At 41.6% G+C, this 19,057-nt stretch overlaps 1 protein-coding gene across 1 annotated transcript; it reads left to right on the top strand.

Annotated features, from left to right (window-relative positions):
• The first annotated feature begins 568 nt into the window (after positions 1 to 568).
• On the top strand, positions 569 to 18,149 carry LOC135476136 (fructose-bisphosphate aldolase C-like). Its single transcript, XM_064756050.1, is given in 9 exon segments — positions 569 to 627; positions 2,135 to 2,263; positions 3,201 to 3,467; positions 10,379 to 10,539; positions 13,082 to 13,139; positions 13,142 to 13,164; positions 13,813 to 13,987; positions 14,955 to 15,154; positions 16,737 to 18,149. Coding segments are annotated over 8 exon segments (1,041 nt in total). The 5' UTR covers positions 569 to 627; positions 2,135 to 2,151; the 3' UTR covers positions 16,782 to 18,149.
• Positions 18,150 to 19,057: the final 908 nt, after the last annotated feature.

Here is a 19,057-nt window from a genome sequence, read left to right on the forward strand (position 1 = left end):
GTTACTCAGGTTGCACGTAAAATTTAATCCGCTGGAAATACATAAGAAATTACAGGTACACGGACAAACTCTCATCTATGTTCAAATTTTATCTTTGAACAGCAATAACTTGCAAAGTAATTCACGTAATGCAACTATAGTGTATCTCCCATACCGGTATGTGAAAAGAGTATCCCATGTACAATGACTCTCTCATATGTATACATGTATCTCCACTACCATTGCCCTTGTCATGGCATGTTTACTAGATTAGTACATATGTTGTTGTTGTAATGTTGGACAGAGACAGGTCAAAGTCCGGAAAACTTGCAAACCAAATTCGATGCCTACAAAAAGGGTTGTCGGGGAAATAGTCAGCAGACGTTGCAGGGCGCTTCCACTCGTGTGTCGTCAGCTGTCATTCAAATCAAGTGCATTGTGAACGAGTTTAACTCTCAGATACACTTCTACCAGCCGCAAAATCACTCAAGCATGCAAATTATCTGCCCTTTGTAAACGGACGATTATCTCTCCCTGAATTTAAGCAACGTGGATCAGGGGGGACAACTGTTTCGCTTTCACAGTTGGGCGTACGTTGTCATTTGTTTTCACTCAGGCCGATTTCACGCTTAGCCAGGCTAGTTCCACGTGAGTGCATAAAGCAGGGTTGAAATAATATTTGCGTCGAAGTCTTGACGATATAAACGTAATGTTATTTTATAGCTTAGGCGCACGTTAAGCTGCCCAAATGTTAGTGACAAGATCGTTTGTTCATGACATTGTAATGTCATATAATTTACTCCTGTTTTTTTTAAATCGGCCCTGTTTTCCAGGTGGCTGTACGTGTAGGCCTACTATGTTATGTGCTTATAATTACCATGGCTGCCACTGTTGTGTGTAAAATATTGCTGCAGTTTGTCATGATTGCACAAAGATGTCAATTTTGTTGATGTAGGACTTCTTTGACAATGATGGTTTGACTGTATATGTGGTTATAAGCAACATGGAAAGGAGTTCTCATACAAGGACAGCGGTTTTAAAGGAAATTTCATTTATGAGGCATATTTTAGATCTCTTAATAAACACTCTGTGCTTGCATGTTTTCTGTGAATGGGTGCAAATTTTGGGAAATTGATGAAGTTACTGTACTGGAAATACAGCACCATCTTACCACCTCCACTCTGCCGATGACTTCCCACCACCCAGGTGTTTTCACAGCTATAACCTGTGACATCAGGACCACAGCCTACCTAACAACTGGTGTCACAGAAAATCTGTATATATTTTATATGTTAGTACACATTCTAAACTTCATAATGAGAACAAAAAAAAACAACAACAAACAATTGCTTGATGTATCTTTTAACCTGTGTTTACTTGAAAAATACAAAATAAATGAAGAAATAATTACTTACCAAAATCTCATGCCAGGAGAGTGGCTTATTAACTTGGTGTTTCTAGCTTACTGTCCATAGGAATATTTCTGCTGTATATTCACTGTCACATGTATGTGAACATGGGTGGAGAATGTGAGGCAGAACCTGCATTCACAGGGCAGTGTTGTTCCAATGTGGTAAATTTATACCTGGTATTAAATTTACTGTAAGGGGCCTCTGTGGCTCAGTTGGTTAGCACGCTAGCGCAGCGTAATGACCCAGGAGTCTCTCACCAATGGGGCTGCTGTGAGTTCAAGTCCAGCTCATGCCGTATGTAGGAAGGTCTTCCAGCAACCTGCGGATGGTTGTGGGTTCCCCCGGGCTCTGCCCGGTTTTCATCCACCATAATGAAGTGAAGTATTCTTGAGTACGGTGTAAAACACCAATCAAATAAATAAATCAAATAAATAAATTTAGTGTAGACTGAAACCCCATCATTTTTCATCATCAGAAAGAACAGGAGTACTCCAAATTAGGAGGTTTAAGTAGCAAAAGGCTCCCATCTTCATATTAAAAAAACTAGAAAATAGAAAAAAAAAAGTATTCTACTACTCACTGTTGATTGTATTTTGGAATCTTGTCTCCCTGTTGGTTTGCATGATGGAAAACTGCAACTGCTGTTTGATTCTAACATTAGATATCATCTTTGAAGTGTCATTTATCACAGTAAACTTTATATGCCATTTTAATTCTTTTTTTTATTTGTTTTCTTTGTTCAGTTTATTTTGCTGTCACCATGCCGTACTTTGCTGTCTACCTTAGCACAGAGGAGCAGTTACGCCTCAACAAAGTAGCCAATGAAATCGTGGCTCCTGGGCGAGGTCTCTTGGCAGCTGATGAAAAAGCAGGTAAATTCAAAATGTACATCTTTGTTGTTTTTCTAGGGAAGTGGTCTAAACTTTGTTTAACATCCTTTAATATGCTGGCCTATTGTTGTTTCGGGAGTAAGGACAGGTGAATTTCCACTCCTTCATTGTTGCCGTGGTCTTGTCAGCAATTAATGATAAACAGCACTCACATTTGTTAATAAAAGTGCCATTTATGCACATTTTTCTCTCTGTGGTTGAAACAGTTTCGGAATTGATGTCACTGATGAACATTTTAGCTCCCCCCGATTTGGACAATGCCCCCATACATTTGTTTTAACATCTAGATATCATCTATGGCATCATGGCTCAGAGGCTACCTAATTTCCAGATGGCCTAACCTTTTTTTTTCTTTTCAGATTGCTTGTCTTCTACCAATATACTATGCTCTGCGCTGTATAGTGTGAATGTTACATGTGGGATAGTTTGTGATTTATTTACTTTAGGCATTCCGGTTGAAAAAATCTTTATTACAACTCAGTGAAGCGTGACCAAGTGTATTGGTTTTGTCACTTGTGTGCACAATCCCATGAATATACTACCCAACCCTACCCCACCCCTGCCTCCCCAGGCCCGACTCTCAGCCGTGTCCAATTACCAAAAATCAAAACCAAGGAATCATGGGATACACTTTGCAAAAGTAATGTTTAGCAGTAATCGGCTGAACTATACATGAAATAAGTGTAGGATGAAATAAAAAAAATGGAATTTAAACTTGCCTTTCGTAACTGTAAAATAAAATTAAATCTAAACTTGCTTTTCATAACAGTATAATACATTTTTTTGCAGAAAGAAACAACATTTATTCTACCCTTCAGAGCTAGATTTTTTTGGTGATGAGTTTATATTTAGTGTTGAAGACTTTAGTTTTTATGTGCAGTCAGTATTGAAACAAAATCTTGTTGACTGCTGCTTTCAGAATCCATGGGACGCCGTTTTGCACCTATAGGAGTTGAGAACACGGAAGACAATCGGCGGCGTTATCGTGACATGTTATTTTCAGTGGATGGAGAAGTTTCAAAGTACATAGGCGGTATTATCCTTACCCATGAGGCATTTTACCAGAAGAACTCAGCGGGTGTCCCATTTCACAAGGTCATTAAGGACAAAGGGATCAAAGTTGGAGTCACACCAGATAAAGGAATGGTCCCTTTGGCTGGATTTGACGGGGAAACAACAACACAAGGTATGTGTGTTTCTTAGAAAGGACTGCAAACTATGAAACATAGTTTTCCACAACTTCATTTTTTGATTTTATCTTATATATTGATTCTTAATAATCTGCTTGACATATTTTGAAAGCACAAAATTTCTGCTTCTGTATACTTTATCCAGGAAACAAGTTTAAATTTAAAGGAGTGAGTTTACCATTTATTTTTTTGATTGTTGCTTAATGCCATACTCAAAAACTTTCACATATATGGTGGCAGTCAGTTTTATGGTGGGAGGAAACCAGAGTGTCTGGCATAAACCACTGGCCTTTGGTAATTTACTGACAAACTTTTGTATGTGACTTACAGATGTACACAACATGATTGGGAAAGACATGTTGTGCTCAATGATTGTTAGACTGCGCGAACTGCCCACGAGCACTTATTGTTACCTACTTGGGGGGCCTCAGTTAGCCATGTTAGCAGGCCAGTGCGGCGCAATGACCCAGGAGCCCTGTCAGTGGCACTGTGTGCAGAGTTCTGTCAGTGGCACTGTGTGATAAAGGTATTATCCATATTTGAGGCCTGGATGGTTTATCTGAGAGTCTGGAACAGTACCGTAAGGATGAGGCAGAGTTCTATCACTGTGTGATAAAGGTTTTATCCATATTTGAAGCCTGGATGGTTTATCTGAGGGTCTGGCACAGTACCTGAATGATGGGGCTGTGTTCTGTCATTGGCACTGTGTGATAAAGGTATTATCCATATTTGAGGCCTGGATGGTTTATCTGAGCGTCTGGCTCATAACCGGAAGGATGGGGCAGAGTTCTGTCATTGGCTTTGTGTGTTAAGGTATTATTCCTATTTGAGGCCTGTATGGTTTATCTGAGGGTCTGGCTCAGTACCGGAAGGATGGGGCTGTGTTCTGTCAGTGGCACTGTGTGATAAAGGTATTATCCATATTAGAGGCCTGGATGGTTTATCTGCAGGTCTGGCTCAGTACCAGAAGGATGGGGCAGAGTTCTGTAAGTGGTACTGTGTGATAAAGGTATTATCCATATTTCAGGCCTGGTTGGTTTGTCTGAGGGTCTGGCTCAGTAACAGAAGGATGGGGCAGAGTTCTGTCAGTGGTACTGTGTGATAAAGGTATTATCCTTATTTGAGGCCTGGATGGTTTATCTGAGAGTCTAGCTCAGTACTGGAAGGATGGGGCAGAGTTCTGTCAGTAGCACTGTGTAATAAAGGTATTATCCATATTTGAGGCCTGGATGATTTATCTGAGGGTCTGGGACAGTATCGGATGGAAGGGTCAGAGCTCTGTCATTGGCTTTGTATGTTAAGGTATTATTCCTATTTGAGGCCTGGATGGTTTATCTGAGGGTCTGGCTCAGTACCGGAAGGATGGGGCTGTGTTCTGTCAGTGGCACTGTGTGATAAAGGTATTATCCATATTAGAGGCCTGGATGGTTTATCTGCAGGTCTGGCTCAGTACCAGAAAGATGGGGCAGAGTTCTGTAAGTGGTACTGTGTGATAAAGGTATTATCCATATTTCAGGCTTGGATGGTTTATCTGAGCTTCTGGCTCAGTACTGGAAGGATGGTGCAGAGTTCTGTCATTGGTACTGTGTGATAAAGGTATTATCCTTATTTGAGGCCGGGATGGTTTATCTGAGCGTCTAGCTCTGTAACAGAAGGATGGGGCAGAGTTCTGTAAGTGGCACTGTGTGATAAAGGTATTATCCTTATTTGAGGCCTGGATGGTTTATCTGAGCGTCTAGCTCTGTAACAGAAGGATGGGGCAGAGTTCTGTAAGTGGTACTGTGTGATAAAGGTATTATTCTTATTTAAGGCCTGGATGGTTTATCTGAGCGTCTAGCTCTGTACTGGAAGGATGGTGCAGAGTTCTGCAAGTGGTACTGTGTGATAAAGGTATTATCCATATTTGAGGCCTGGATGGTTTATCTGAGCTTCTGGCTCAGTACTGGAAGGATGGTGCAGAGTTCTGTAAGTGGTACTGTGTGATAAAGGTATTATCCTTATTTGAGGCCTGGATGGTTTATCTGAGGGTCTGGCTCAGTACCTGAAGGATGGGGCAGAGTTCTGTCATTGGCACTGTGTGATCAAGGTATTATCCTTATTTGAGGCCTGGATGGTTTATCTGAGCTTCTAGCTCAGTATTGGAAGGATGGGGCAGAGCTCTGTAAGTGGCATTGTGTGATAAAGGTATTATCCTTATTTGAGGCCTGGATGGTTTATCTGAGCTTCTAGCTCAGTACTGGAAGGACGATGCAGAGTTCTGTAAGTGGCACTGTGTGATAAAGGTATTATCCTAATTTGAGGCCTGGATGGTTTATCTGAGCTTCTGGCTCAGTACTGGAAGGATGGTGCAGAGTTCTGTAAGTGGTACTGTGTGATAAAGGTATTGTCCTTTTTTGAGGCCTGGATGGTTTATCTGAGCTTCTGGCTCAGTACTGGAAGGATGGTGCAGAGTTCTGTCATTGGTACTGTGTGATAAAGGTATTATCCTTATTTGAGGCCTGGATGGTTTATCTGAGCATCTGGCTCTGTAACAGAAGAATGGGGCAGAGTTCTGTAATTGGTACTGTGTGATCAAGGTATTATCCATATTTCAGGCTTGGATGGTTTATCTGAGCTTCTGGCTCAGTACTGGAAGGATGGTGCAGAGTTCTGTCATTGGTACTGTGTGATAAAGGTATTATCCTTTTTTGAGGCCTGGATGGTTTATCTGAGCGTCTAGCTCTGTAACAGAAGGATGGGGCAGAGTCCTGTAAGTGGCACTGTGTGATAAAGGTATTATCCTTATTTGAGGCCTGGATGGTTTATCTGAGCGTCTAGCTCTGTAACAGAAGGATGGGGCAGAGTTCTGTAAGTGGCACTGTGTGATCAAGGTATTATCCTTATTTGAGGCCTGGATGGTTTATCTGAGCGTCTAGCTCTGTAACAGAAGGATGGGGCAGAGTTCTGTAAGTGGTACTGTGTGATGAAGGTATTATTCTTATTTAAGGCCTGGATGGTTTATCTGAGCGTCTAGCTCTGTAACAGAAGGATGGGGCAGAGTTCTGTAAGTGGTACTGTGTGATGAAGGTATTATTCTTATTTAAGGCCTGGATGGTTTATCTGAGCGTCTAGCTCTGTACTGGAAGGATGGTGCAGAGTTCTGCAAGTGGTACTGTGTGATAAAGGTATTATCCATATTTGAGACCTGGATGGTTTATCTGAGCTTCTGGCTCAGTACTGGAAGGATGGTGCAGAGTTCTGTAAGTGGTACTGTGTGATAAAGGTATTATCCTTATTTGAGGCCTGGATGGTTTATCTGAGGGTCTGGCTCAGTACCTGAAGGATGGGGCAGAGTTCTGTCATTGGCACTGTGTGATCAAGGTATTATCCTTTTTTGAGGCCTTAATGGTTTATCTGAGCTTCTAGCTCAGCACTGGAAGGATGGTGCAGAGTTCTGTAAGTGGTACTGTGTGATAAAGGTATTGTCCTTATTTGAGGCCTGGATGGTTTATCTGAGCTTCTGGCTCAGTACTGGAAGGATGGTGCAGAGTTCTGTAAGTGGTACTGTGTGATAAAGGTATTATCCTTATTTGAGGCCTGGATGGTTTATCTGAGGGTCTAGCTCAGTACTGGAAGGATGGTGCAGAGTTCTGTAAGTGGTACTGTGTGATAAAGGTATTATCCTTATTTGAGGCCTGGATGGTTTATCTGAGGGTCTAGCTCAGTACTGGAAGGATGGCGCAGACTTCTGTAAGTGGTACTGTGGCATAAAGATATTATCCATCTTTCAGGCCTGGATGGTTTATCTGAGCTTCTGGCTCAGTACCTGAAGGATGTGGCAGAGTTTTGTCAGTGGCACTGTGTGATAAAAGTATTATCCTTATTTGAGGCCTGGATGGTTTATCTGAGCTTCTGGCTCAGTACTGGAAGGATGGGGCAGAGTTCTGTAAGTGGTAAAGTGTGATAAAGGTATTATCCTTATTTGAGGCCTGGATGGTTTATCTGAGCTTCTGGCTCAGTACTGGAAGGATGGTGCAGAGTTCTGTAAGTGGTACTGTGGCGTAAAGATATTATCCATCTTTCAGGCCTGGATGGTTTATCTGAGGGTCTGGAACAGTACCAGAAGGATGTGGCAGAGTTCTGTAAGTGGTACTGTGTGATAAAGGTATTATCCATATTTGAGGCCTGGATGGTTTATCAGAGCTTCTAGCTCAGTATTGGAAGGATGGGGCAGAGTTCTGTAAGTGGTACTGTGTGATAAAGGTATTATCCATATTTGAGTCCTGGATGGTTTATCTGAGGGTCTGGCTCAGTAACAGAAGGATGGTGCAGAGTTCTGTAAGTGCTACTGTGTGATAAAGGTATTATCCATATTTGAGGAGCGGATGGTTTATCTGAGGGTCTGGCTCAGTAACAGAAGGATGGTGCAGAGTTGTGTAAGTGGTACTGTGTGATAAAGGTATTATCATTATTTGAGGCCTGGATGGTTTATCTGAGCTTCTGGCTCAGTACTGGAAGGATGGCGCAGAGTTCTGCAAGTGGTACTGTGTGATAAAGGTATTATCCTTATTTGAGGCCTGGATGGTTTATCAGAGCTTCTAGCTCAGTATTGGAAGGATGGGGCAGAGTTCTGTAAGTGGTACTGTGTGATAAAGGTATTATCCATATTTGAGGCCTGGATGGTTTATCTGAGGGCCTGGAACAGTACCAGAAGGATGGGGCAGAGTTCTGTAAGTGGTACTGTGTGATAAAGGTATTATCCATATTTGAGTCCTGGATGGTTTATCTGAGGGTTTGGCTCAGTAACAGAAGGATGGGGCAGAGTTCTGCAAGTGGTACTGTGTGATATAGGTATTATCCATATTTAAGGCCTGGATGGTTTATCTGAGAGTCTAGCTCAGTACTGGAAGGATGGTGCAGAGTTCTGTAAGTGGTACTGTGTGATAAAGGTATTATCCTTATTTGAGGCCTGGATGGTTTATCTGAGGGTCCTGGCTCAGTAATAGAAGGATGGGGCTGTGTTCTGTCAGTGGTACTGTGTGATAAAGGTATTATCCTTATTTGAGGCCTGGATGGTTTATCTGAGAGTCTGGCTCAGTACCAGAAGGATGGGGCAGAGTTCTGTAAGTTGTACTGTGTGATAAAGGTATTATCCATATTTGAGTCCTGGATGGTTTATCTGAGGGTCTGGCTCAGTACTGGAAGGATGGTGCAGAGTTCTGTAAGTGGTACTGTGTGATAAAGGTATTATCCTTATTTGAGGCCTGGATGGTTTATCTGAGGGTCTAGCTCAGTACTGGAAGGATGGCGCAGACTTCTGTAAGTGGTACTGTGGCATAAAGATATTATCCATCTTTCAGGCCTGGATGGTTTATCTGAGCTTCTGGCTCAGTACCTGAAGGATGTGGCAGAGTTTTGTCAGTGGCACTGTGTGATAAAAGTATTATCCTTATTTGAGGCCTGGATGGTTTATCTGAGCTTCTGGCTCAGTACTGGAAGGATGGGGCAGAGTTCTGTAAGTGGTAAAGTGTGATAAAGGTATTATCCTTATTTGAGGCCTGGATGGTTTATCTGAGCTTCTGGCTCAGTACTGGAAGGATGGTGCAGAGTTCTGTAAGTGGTACTGTGGCGTAAAGATATTATCCATCTTTCAGGCCTGGATGGTTTATCTGAGGGTCTGGAACAGTACCAGAAGGATGGGGCAGAGTTCTGTAAGTGGTACTGTGTGATAAAGGTATTATCCATATTTGAGGCCTGGATGGTTTATCAGAGCTTCTAGCTCAGTATTGGAAGGATGGGGCAGAGTTCTGTAAGTGGTACTGTGTGATAAAGGTATTATCCATATTTGAGTCCTGGATGGTTTATCTGAGGGTCTGGCTCAGTAACAGAAGGATGGTGCAGAGTTCTGTAAGTGCTACTGTGTGATAAAGGTATTATCCATATTTGAGGAGCGGATGGTTTATCTGAGGGTCTGGCTCAGTAACAGAAGGATGGGGCAGAGTTCTGTAAGTGGCACTGTGTGATAAAGGTATTATCCATATTTGAGGCCTGGATGGTTTATGTGAGCTTCTAGCTCAGTACTGGAAGGATGGGGCAGAGTTGTGTAAGTGGTACTGTGTGATAAAGGTATTATCATTATTTGAGGCCTGGATGGTTTATCTGAGCTTCTGGCTCAGTACTGGAAGGATGGCGCAGAGTTCTGCAAGTGGTACTGTGTGATAAAGGTATTATCCTTATTTGAGGCCTGGATGGTTTATCAGAGCTTCTAGCTCAGTATTGGAAGGATGGGGCAGAGTTCTGTAAGTGGTACTGTGTGATAAAGGTATTATCCATATTTGAGGCCTGGATGGTTTATCTGAGGGCCTGGAACAGTACCAGAAGGATGGGGCAGAGTTCTGTAAGTGGTACTGTGTGATAAAGGTATTATCCATATTTGAGTCCTGAATGGTTTATCTGAGGGTCTGGCTCAGTAACAGAAGGATGGGGCAGAGTTCTGCAAGTGGTACTGTGTGATATAGGTATTATCCATATTTGAGGCCTGGATGGTTTATCTGAGAGTCTAGCTCAGTACTGGAAGGATGGTGCAGAGTTCTGTAAGTGGTACTGTGTGATAAAGGTATTATCCTTATTTGAGGCCTGGATGGTTTATCTGAGGGTCTGGCTCAGTAATAGAAGGATGGGGCTGTGTTCTGTCAGTGGTACTGTGTGATAAAGGTATTATCCTTATTTGAGGCATGGATGGTTTATCTGAGAGTCTGGCTCAGTACCAGAAGGATGGGGCAGAGTTCTGTAAGTTGTACTGTGTGATAAAGGTATTATCCATATTTGAGTCCTGGATGGTTTATCTGAGGGTCTGGCTCAGTAACAGAAGGATGGGGCAGAGTTCTGTAAGTGGCACTGTGTGATAAAGGTATTATCCATATTTCAGGCCTGGATGGTTTGTCTGAGCGCCTGGCACAGTACCGTAAGGATGGGGCAGAGTTCTGTAAGTGGTACTGTGGCATAAAGATGGGTCCTAACACACCTACTGAGAAGGCCATCTGGGAAAATGCTAATGTTACAGCCAGATATGCCTCAATATGTCAGCAGGTAGGTGAATGTGTTCGACTACAAGGAATATAGTACATCAATTTATCACATTTACGCATGGTAAAATTTCATGCTTGATTTAAGTTGCTCGTTTCGTCTTAATCTGAGAATTCTGTTTTGAGGTTTGTTTGGAAGGTAGGATGATATAGCACTGGAAAAAATATAAGTTTCAGGATGAAATATGACCTTTTATGACACTGTGTTGCTCACTTTTGGTTTAAAATCTGTTATCTAAATGCACTTTTGGTGTAAAATTTTGCATTATTTCCAACATGTATTATGACTATATGTGTATGCACGGTGTTGGTTTATTTGCTTGATTTATTGATTTATTTGATTGGTGTTTTACTCCATGCTCAAGAATATTTCACTAATACGATGGCAGCCAGCATTATAGTGGGAGGAAACTGGGCACAGCCCAGGGGAAACCCACGACCATTCGCATGTTGCTGGCAGACCTTCCCACGCACGGCCGGAGAGGAAGCCAACATGAGCTGGACTTGAACTCAAAGCGACCGCATTGGTGAGCGGCTCCTGGGTTTTATTTGCTTGAGATGGGTACTGTTTGTAAAAGTACACTTTCAGAAAAACACATAAAATGAAGGCCTTAAAATGGCACTTTGTTGACAACTTGGATGTCTTTGAAATTAATCAGGCTTCACAAGAAACTCTTAAACGGACACAGAATTGATTCTGATTGGCTGGTGTGAGAGATAGGGATGTCCAAGCTATGCCTCCCCTCAGCTGCATTTTAGGTATAGTAGATTTGTTCATGCATGACCAAGGTTGCAGGGTTTACCCCAAAAAGCTGTGTCTCTACTGTCAGCCAATCAGTGTCGAGTCTGTATCCCTGTAAGTGACCTGAAAGGTGTCTGAATCAGAGTGAAGCAAAATATTTCACTTGAGGAATGCTAAATTTCAGGTGAAATACAGTAATTGCGGGAGTAGAGAGTCAGTAGGAAGCTGTCTATCTGAGCTTCTGGCTCAGTACTGGAAGCGTGGGTAGTCCTTTACCGTACAGTAGAGTTTATATACTCCAGGTTTATCACTGGGAGATGCTCCATGCAGGATAGGTGTACTGGGGACATGGGATCATTAAATAATGGAAATTTTCCTGGAAAATCGACCAATTTCACTCTATTATCTTCTACACCTGATGGGGACAATATCCTGTCAATATAATTATAGAATACCCCACACAGTATAGGGCTACTGACCAGTAGGATTGTTGTATGTTGTAGCCAGAATGGCAGGATTCTGTACACAGGCATGGCAGGATTTGATATATCCCACACAGTATAGGGCTACTAACCAGTAGAGTTGTTGTACGTTGTAGCCAGAATGGCAGGATTATGTATGCAGGCATGGCAGGATTTGATATATCCCACACAGTATAGGGCTACTAACCAGTAGAGTTGTTGTACGTTGTAGCCAGAATGGCAGGATTCTGTATGCAGGCATGGCAGGATTTGATATATCCCACACAGTATAGGGCTACTAACCAGTAGGATTGTTGTATGTTGTAGCCAGAATGGCAGGATTCTGTACACAGACATGGCAGGATTTGATATATCCCACACAGTATAGGGCTATTCACCAGTAGAATTGTTGTACGTTGTAGCCAGAATGGCAGGATTATGTATGCAGGCATGGCAGGATTTGATATATCCCACACAGTACAGGGCTACTAACCAGTAGGATTGTTGTACGTTGTAGCCAGAAAGGCAGGATTCTGTACACAGGCATGGCAGGATTTGATATACCCCACACAGTATAGGGCTACTAACCAGTAGGATTGTTGTACATTGTAGCCAGAATGGCAGGATTCTGTATGCAGGCATGGCAGGATTTGATATATCCCACACAGTATAGGGCTACTAACCAGTAGAATTGTTGTACGTTGTAGCCAGAATGGCAGGATTCTGTATGCAGGCATGGCAGGATTTGATATATCCCACACAGTACAGGGCTACTAACCAGTAGGATTGTTGTATGTTGTAGCGAGAATGGCAGGATTCTGTACACAGGCATGGCAGGATTTGATATATCCCACACAGTATAGGGCTATTCACCAGTAGGATTGTTGTACGTTGTAGCCAGAATGGCAGGATTCTGTATGCAGGCATGGCAGGATTTGATATATCCCACACAGTATAGGGCTATTCACCAGTAGAGTTGTTGTACGTTGTAGCCAGAATGGCAGGATTCTGTATGCAGGCATGGCAGGATTTGATATATCCCACACAGTATAGGGCTACTAACCAGTAGGATTGTTGTATGTTGTAACCAGAATGGCAGGATTCTGTACACAGGCATGGCAGGATTTGATATACCCCACACAATATAGGGCTACTGGCAGGATTTGAAATTCTGTAGGACTGTAGTGTCTTGGCAGGATTGATCAGAAAACAAATGATGGTAAGATTGTTTGCAACCATCAGCAAAGCTAGTCAGTAACTGAATACATGGCCTTGTTTTGATCATTCAGCGCCATCGGCAAATGAAACAGTTATTAAATATGTGTACTTTTTGTCTGTATTAGAACGGCCTTGTTCCTATTGTGGAGCCAGCAGTGGACTGTAATGGTGATCATGACCTGGAGACGGCCAGGCTGTTACAGAGCAGGTCAGACTGTTTTCCAATATTTTACTGACATGAAGTAATGATAATAAATGAATAATAGATGAATTGAACATAACTTAAAATGATCACTGTGATCGATCATATGAAACCCAATGATGTAACACGTCATGATAGCAAATGGTTAATGCTGCCTCACTGAACTGCCATGCAAAAGACATGGCACTTCAGCTAATGTCAGTAAAAGGATAAGTGTGATTTGAATCAAATTGTTCTATTTTTATTAACACATATCACAGATTTTCCATATTTTAAAGTCCTTTAACAAAATTGAGTTTGAAAACATCTGTGTCAATCCATGTTTTTCTATTCCTGGCATATGAATGAGTTTTTGATTGATTCATGGTGTCTGTGCTCACATTTATTTCACATTTATTTATATCAGGCACGTGGTGAAATATGTGTCGAGGTGTATTTGCTATGGTTTTCCGGGCTGTGCCCGTTTCCTCCTACCACAATGCTGGCCGCTGTCATATAAGTGAAATATTCTTGAGTACTGCGTCAAACACCAATCAAATAAATAAATAAATATATTAACTTTTGGACACATTGAAGTTACATTAGCTTTGTATAAGGGTAACACTGGTATTAGGATTCAAGATTCTAATGTTCTATCTTCTGTGTCTGACACAGGTCATGGCAACATTTTACAAAACTCTGAAGGACCACCATGTGTTTGTGGAGGGGACACTGCTGAAGCCCAGTATGGTGGTACCTGGGCTCTCCTGCCCTAAGAGTTACACCCCAGAGGATATCGGCAAGGCCACGGTCACGGCGTTTAGTCGCAGTGCTCCTGTGGCTGTACCAGGTGGGTAGTTCAGGTGGCTTCTGAATGGGGTATGTGACCATTAAGGTTGAGTGTTTGAAGGTAGATCCCTGATGCCTTAGTTGTGGCTGTAAAGAGCTACTTCATGTGTGAATACCTCTGTAAGAGCTGCTTCTTGTGTGAATACCTCTGTAAGAGCTGCTTCACGTGTGAGTACCTCTGTAAGAGCTACTTCGCGTGTGAGTACCTCTGTAAGAGCTACTTCGCGTGTGAGTACCTCTGTAAGAGCTGCTTCACGTGTGAATACCTCTGTAAGAGCTGCTTCACGTGTGAATACCTCTGTAAGAGCTGCTTCACGTGTGAGTACCTCTGTAAGAGCTACTTCGCGTGTGAGTACCTCTGTAAGAGCTGCTTCACGTGTGAATACCTCTGTAAGAGCTGCTTCACGTGTGAATACCTCTGTAAGAGCTGCTTCACGTGTGAATACCTCTGTAAGAGCTGCTTCATGTGTGAGTACCTCTGTAAGAGCTGCTTCTCGTGTGAATACCTCTGTAAGAGCTGCTTCACGTGTGAGTACCTCTGTAAGAGCTGCTTCACGTGTGAATACCTCTGTAAGAGCTACTTCACATGTGAGTACCTCTGTAAGAGCTACTTCACGTGTGAATACCTCTGTTATCTTGAAAGGAAGATGAAATACTAAAGATTGCGGTAGTCTGAGTAGCTTTAGTGTTTAAAATTGCATATTAAAACCAGTTTTGTATGTTTCAGAGAATAATACGTAAACAGTAATTTTTCTCTTAAGTATTCCTGTTTTCGTGAAGTGGTTAGCACGCCAGCAGGGCACAATGACCCAGGAGCTTTCCACCAATGTGGCCACTATAAGCTCAAGTCCATCTCATGCTGGCTTCCTTTCCGGCAGTATGTTGGAAGGTCTGCTAGCAACCAGTGGATGGTCTTAGGTTCCCCCCGGGCTAATATCCATCTAGAACAACAAATTTCTCTTCCACAGGAATTGCCTTTCTCTCTGGTGGACTTTCAGAGTCCATCTGCACTGTTTACCTAAACGCCATCAACAAGATACCCGGCAAACGACCTTGGCCTTTGACCTTTTGCTTTGGGCGTGCCCTTCAGGGGAGTGTTCTCACCCAGTGGCATGGTCAGGATGACAACAGACAACCTGCTCAGGCACAGTTCCTGAAGCTGGCAAAGGTGGGTGCTTTCTGCAACTGCTAATCACCAAGCCAGAATCCTACAAAACATAACTGTCTTTTCAAGTCTTTAGTGACTGGGGTCTCCGTGGCTGAGGAGGTTAGCACTCCAGAAACCACCAAGTCCAGTTCATGCTGGCTTCCTCTGCGGCCTTATGTGGGAAGGTCTGCCAGCAATCCTGCAGATCGTTGTAGGTTTCCCCCGGTTTCTGCCCAGTTTCCTCTCACCATAATGCTGGCCACCATCGTTAAATTGAAATATTCTTGAGTACAGCATAAAACACCAATTAAATTAATGAATCAAGTTGTAGTTATAGTTAAATTTTGGCTTGGTGCGACTGTCATGCCTTTGACCAATCAAGTTGCACATTCAAAGCCAGCTCTTGGAGTTTCAGCTGAACCAAATAAACAAACGGGTTTGTTATGTACATCTGTCAGTGGTTGACCCTGGGCATTTCCTCCAAACATTATTAGCTTCACTGCCATCATATAAATGAAAAAAATTTGAGCATGGTGTTAATACCAGTAAGTGAATTAATCAGCAGTTGTTGTTGTCGTTTCCTTGAATTGGTATCATGTTCATGGTTCCTGAAAGTTACGTCCAAGTTTTTGATTTCCTAAACTTATAAGAAACGTTGTAAACATATCAAAAATTCTTCCTCTTCTTCCTTGATCTTACATGTAGCTGTGGTATAAATCAGTCTGGCCGTATTCACGAAAATGTAACAGATGAAGTGACCAGACCTTTATTTCTTCAGGGTGATTGGTCAGGGTGTATTTTTTTTGTGTGTCTATTATCAGTATTTCATTAAACTGGTTGAAATTGGTGTTTCAAAATTGTTGAAGAGAATTGAGGAAAATGTTATGTTCACTTTGATTTAAACACAATTTGATAATGTGGATCGATATTCTGGGGTCAGTTGTTCAAAAGGGCATTAATTTGAAATTAATAAGCCAGGCTTACATCTTAATACCAGTCCTGTCATAATTTATGAAGTTGATGCTGAACTGGAGTTCTGATATACTGTAACATTTTAAACAACTACACCAGGGAGCTGGACCTATAATCTAATATTCCAGACACCATTGACCAGAAGGCTCATGTTATGAATGATGAGAGCAATGACTCTTTTGCACAATGGCGCCCAAAGTCAATACAGCAAAGAGGCAATGTCAGTAAATATTTGGACAAATTTCACATGATATCGCAAAGCATTATTCCTGGTATGCCAAATTTAATATTTCCATGCAGCTCATTTCTGCAAATAGTTTAGCAAAACTTTCAACTGTTTCTTGTATTTGACCTTTACTTTTGTCCATGACTAGGTAACTCATTTTGGCTAATTCTGAGAGTTTTATTAATCTGAGAATGGTGTTTTGAGGTTGATTTGTAAAGCAGGATAATATTGTACTGGCGAAATGTTTGTTTCATTGCCAAAATAAATATTTTACGACTTTTGTTTGCATTTTGTGAGGGCAAATTCATTATCTGTTTCTCCTAAACTCAAAACTGTTATTAGTTTCTTCAAATAGTTTATGATTAATCCAACTGTTTGTTGTTTATTTTATTTGTTTATTCTCAGGCAAACAGTGAAGCCTCTCTGGGAAAGTTTGAAGGTGATCAGTGATGCGCCAGTCATTACGATTACTTGTAAGAGAATAAAATAGCCAAATATGTGCAAAGTTTATATACAATCTATTAAATTGTGCGCCCAACAATCTGTGATATTCAGCGTGTCGATTGGAATATGTGATACAGGTGATCTGAAACTGGTGATACAATGTATATTTGCTGTTTCATATATTGGGTGACATATGACCAGTCACTGTTATTTTTCATTGAAGTGTCTCACCCTGGTTTTTGGAACCATATGTATGCATGAAGCAAGTGGCAACAAAGGTCTTCAGTTTTTTTTTGTTTTTTAAATTGGTTAATAACTGATGTAATTTCAGTATTACATGAAGATAAAGTTAAAACTTCATAACATTCCATTTTACTCCAAATTGCAAGGTTTGTAATTATGAAATATCAATGAAGAAATTTGGCTTTGCCAAATTGTCAGCTGTGTTTATGCATATTTTTTTTTTTAAATTATGGCTCTATGGTATCAGGGCTAATACTGAAGGTGACTGCACATTTACATACTTGTATACACTAGACTGAGCATTTAATGTAAAACCCATAAAACTGAAGGCCGTGCTGTCAATGAAAACTATGTTGCTTTACTTTACCAAAGGTGGCCTCCGTGGCTCAGTTGGCTAGCGCTCCAGCACAGCTTAATGACTCAGGAGCACCTCACCAATGCGGTCGTTGTGAGTTCAAGTCCAGCTCATGCTGGCTTCCTCTCCGGCCGTACGTGGGATGGTCATGAGTTTCCCCAGGGCTCTGCCAGGTTTCCTCCCACTATAATGCTGGCCGCCGTCGTATAAGTGAAATATTCTTGAGTACGGTATAAAACACCGATGAATTAGATAAATCAAATTAATCTACTAAAATTACATCAAAGAAATCATCCTTCGAACTGCAATTTTCAGATGCATATTGTCATGTCAATAAACAACTCAAAAGACATGGCTCAGGTTTGTACCCAAAATATTCTTTGAGAAAATATAACGTATCTTGCGTTAAAAAATTTCTACTAAATACTCTGAGGCTGTCGTTAACAGAGAAACTCACAGAATCAACACACATGCGAATGTCACGCTATTATCCAGTCAACTTAGAAATAGTCGGATGTGTGATCTTGCAGTTACTCCATGCTCAACTAGAACTTACTTGGTTCCTTAGGTTTGGATAACTCTTCAGTGACCCTACACCACATTGCTGTATGAGAGGTCACCTAATTCATAGAAATATATATAGGTAAGAAAAGAATTGAATTAAAGGATTTGGATAATCCTGTCAAAATTTATAGGTGCAACTATATAGTTTGTTGCCATTGTTTAAAAAGGGAAGGATATAATGATTCTGTAGTGCACATAGAATAACGACATAATGGACGATAATATTTTGGATAATATTTATTTGAATCAAATAAATTTATCATGAGAAATCTTAGTTGTTTTTGCCTTCCTTCTGTTTATACGTGCGTAATATATCAACGCTATTGACATGAGTTCAATTGAAGTGGAAAACCTTACAGTGAAGAGTTTACATTTCTGACTTAAATAAAAAAAACAGACATCTTGAATGAGACGCACTCCGCCATTAGGCCGTGGGGCGGTGAGGTCACGAGCTTGAATCCAGATCGTGCTGGCAAGGCTGCAGTTGGCGGTTTTTAGATAGCTGGCAGTATGCGGTGTATTTCTTCACCATAAGACTCAACCTGATCTTCCACTGAAGTATTCTTGTGTATGGATTGGCACCAAGGGAAAGGGCCATGGTCATGTAGATATTTTGTGCTTGCCTTTCAGCTGAAAGGACTTACAAGGTGCGTGTTCAAATTAAGGTATGTACAGGAAATTTGTACATTCCCCCACAACTCTTACTGTTAATGAGGCCTTGTGTGGTTTAACGTTCCTTGAAGGCCACCTGTTTTAGAGGAATATGGAGTAGATATCTCCAGTACACACGTGTGAACGTTCGTCAGCAACTTGACATTTTTGTGAGTACAACGTGAAAGAACAAACACATATTATGAATACCTCTCGAGTGAGCAATCCTGTAGAAAAAGACAAATATCAGTCGCAAGTTTTATACAGAAATATTTATTTATGTATTTGATTGGTGTTTTACGCCGTTCTCTAAAATATTTCACTTATCCGATGGCGGCCAACATTATGGTAGGAGGAAACCCACGACCATCCGCAGGGTGCTGATAGAACTTCCCACGTACGGCCGGAGAGGAAGCCAGCATGGGCTGGATATGAACTCACGGCGACTGCATTAGTGGGAGGCTCCTGG

Source organism: Liolophura sinensis, chromosome 10, assembly GCF_032854445.1.
Source record: "Liolophura sinensis isolate JHLJ2023 chromosome 10, CUHK_Ljap_v2, whole genome shotgun sequence".
Classification (NCBI taxonomy): Eukaryota; Metazoa; Mollusca; class Polyplacophora; order Chitonida; family Chitonidae; genus Liolophura; species Liolophura sinensis.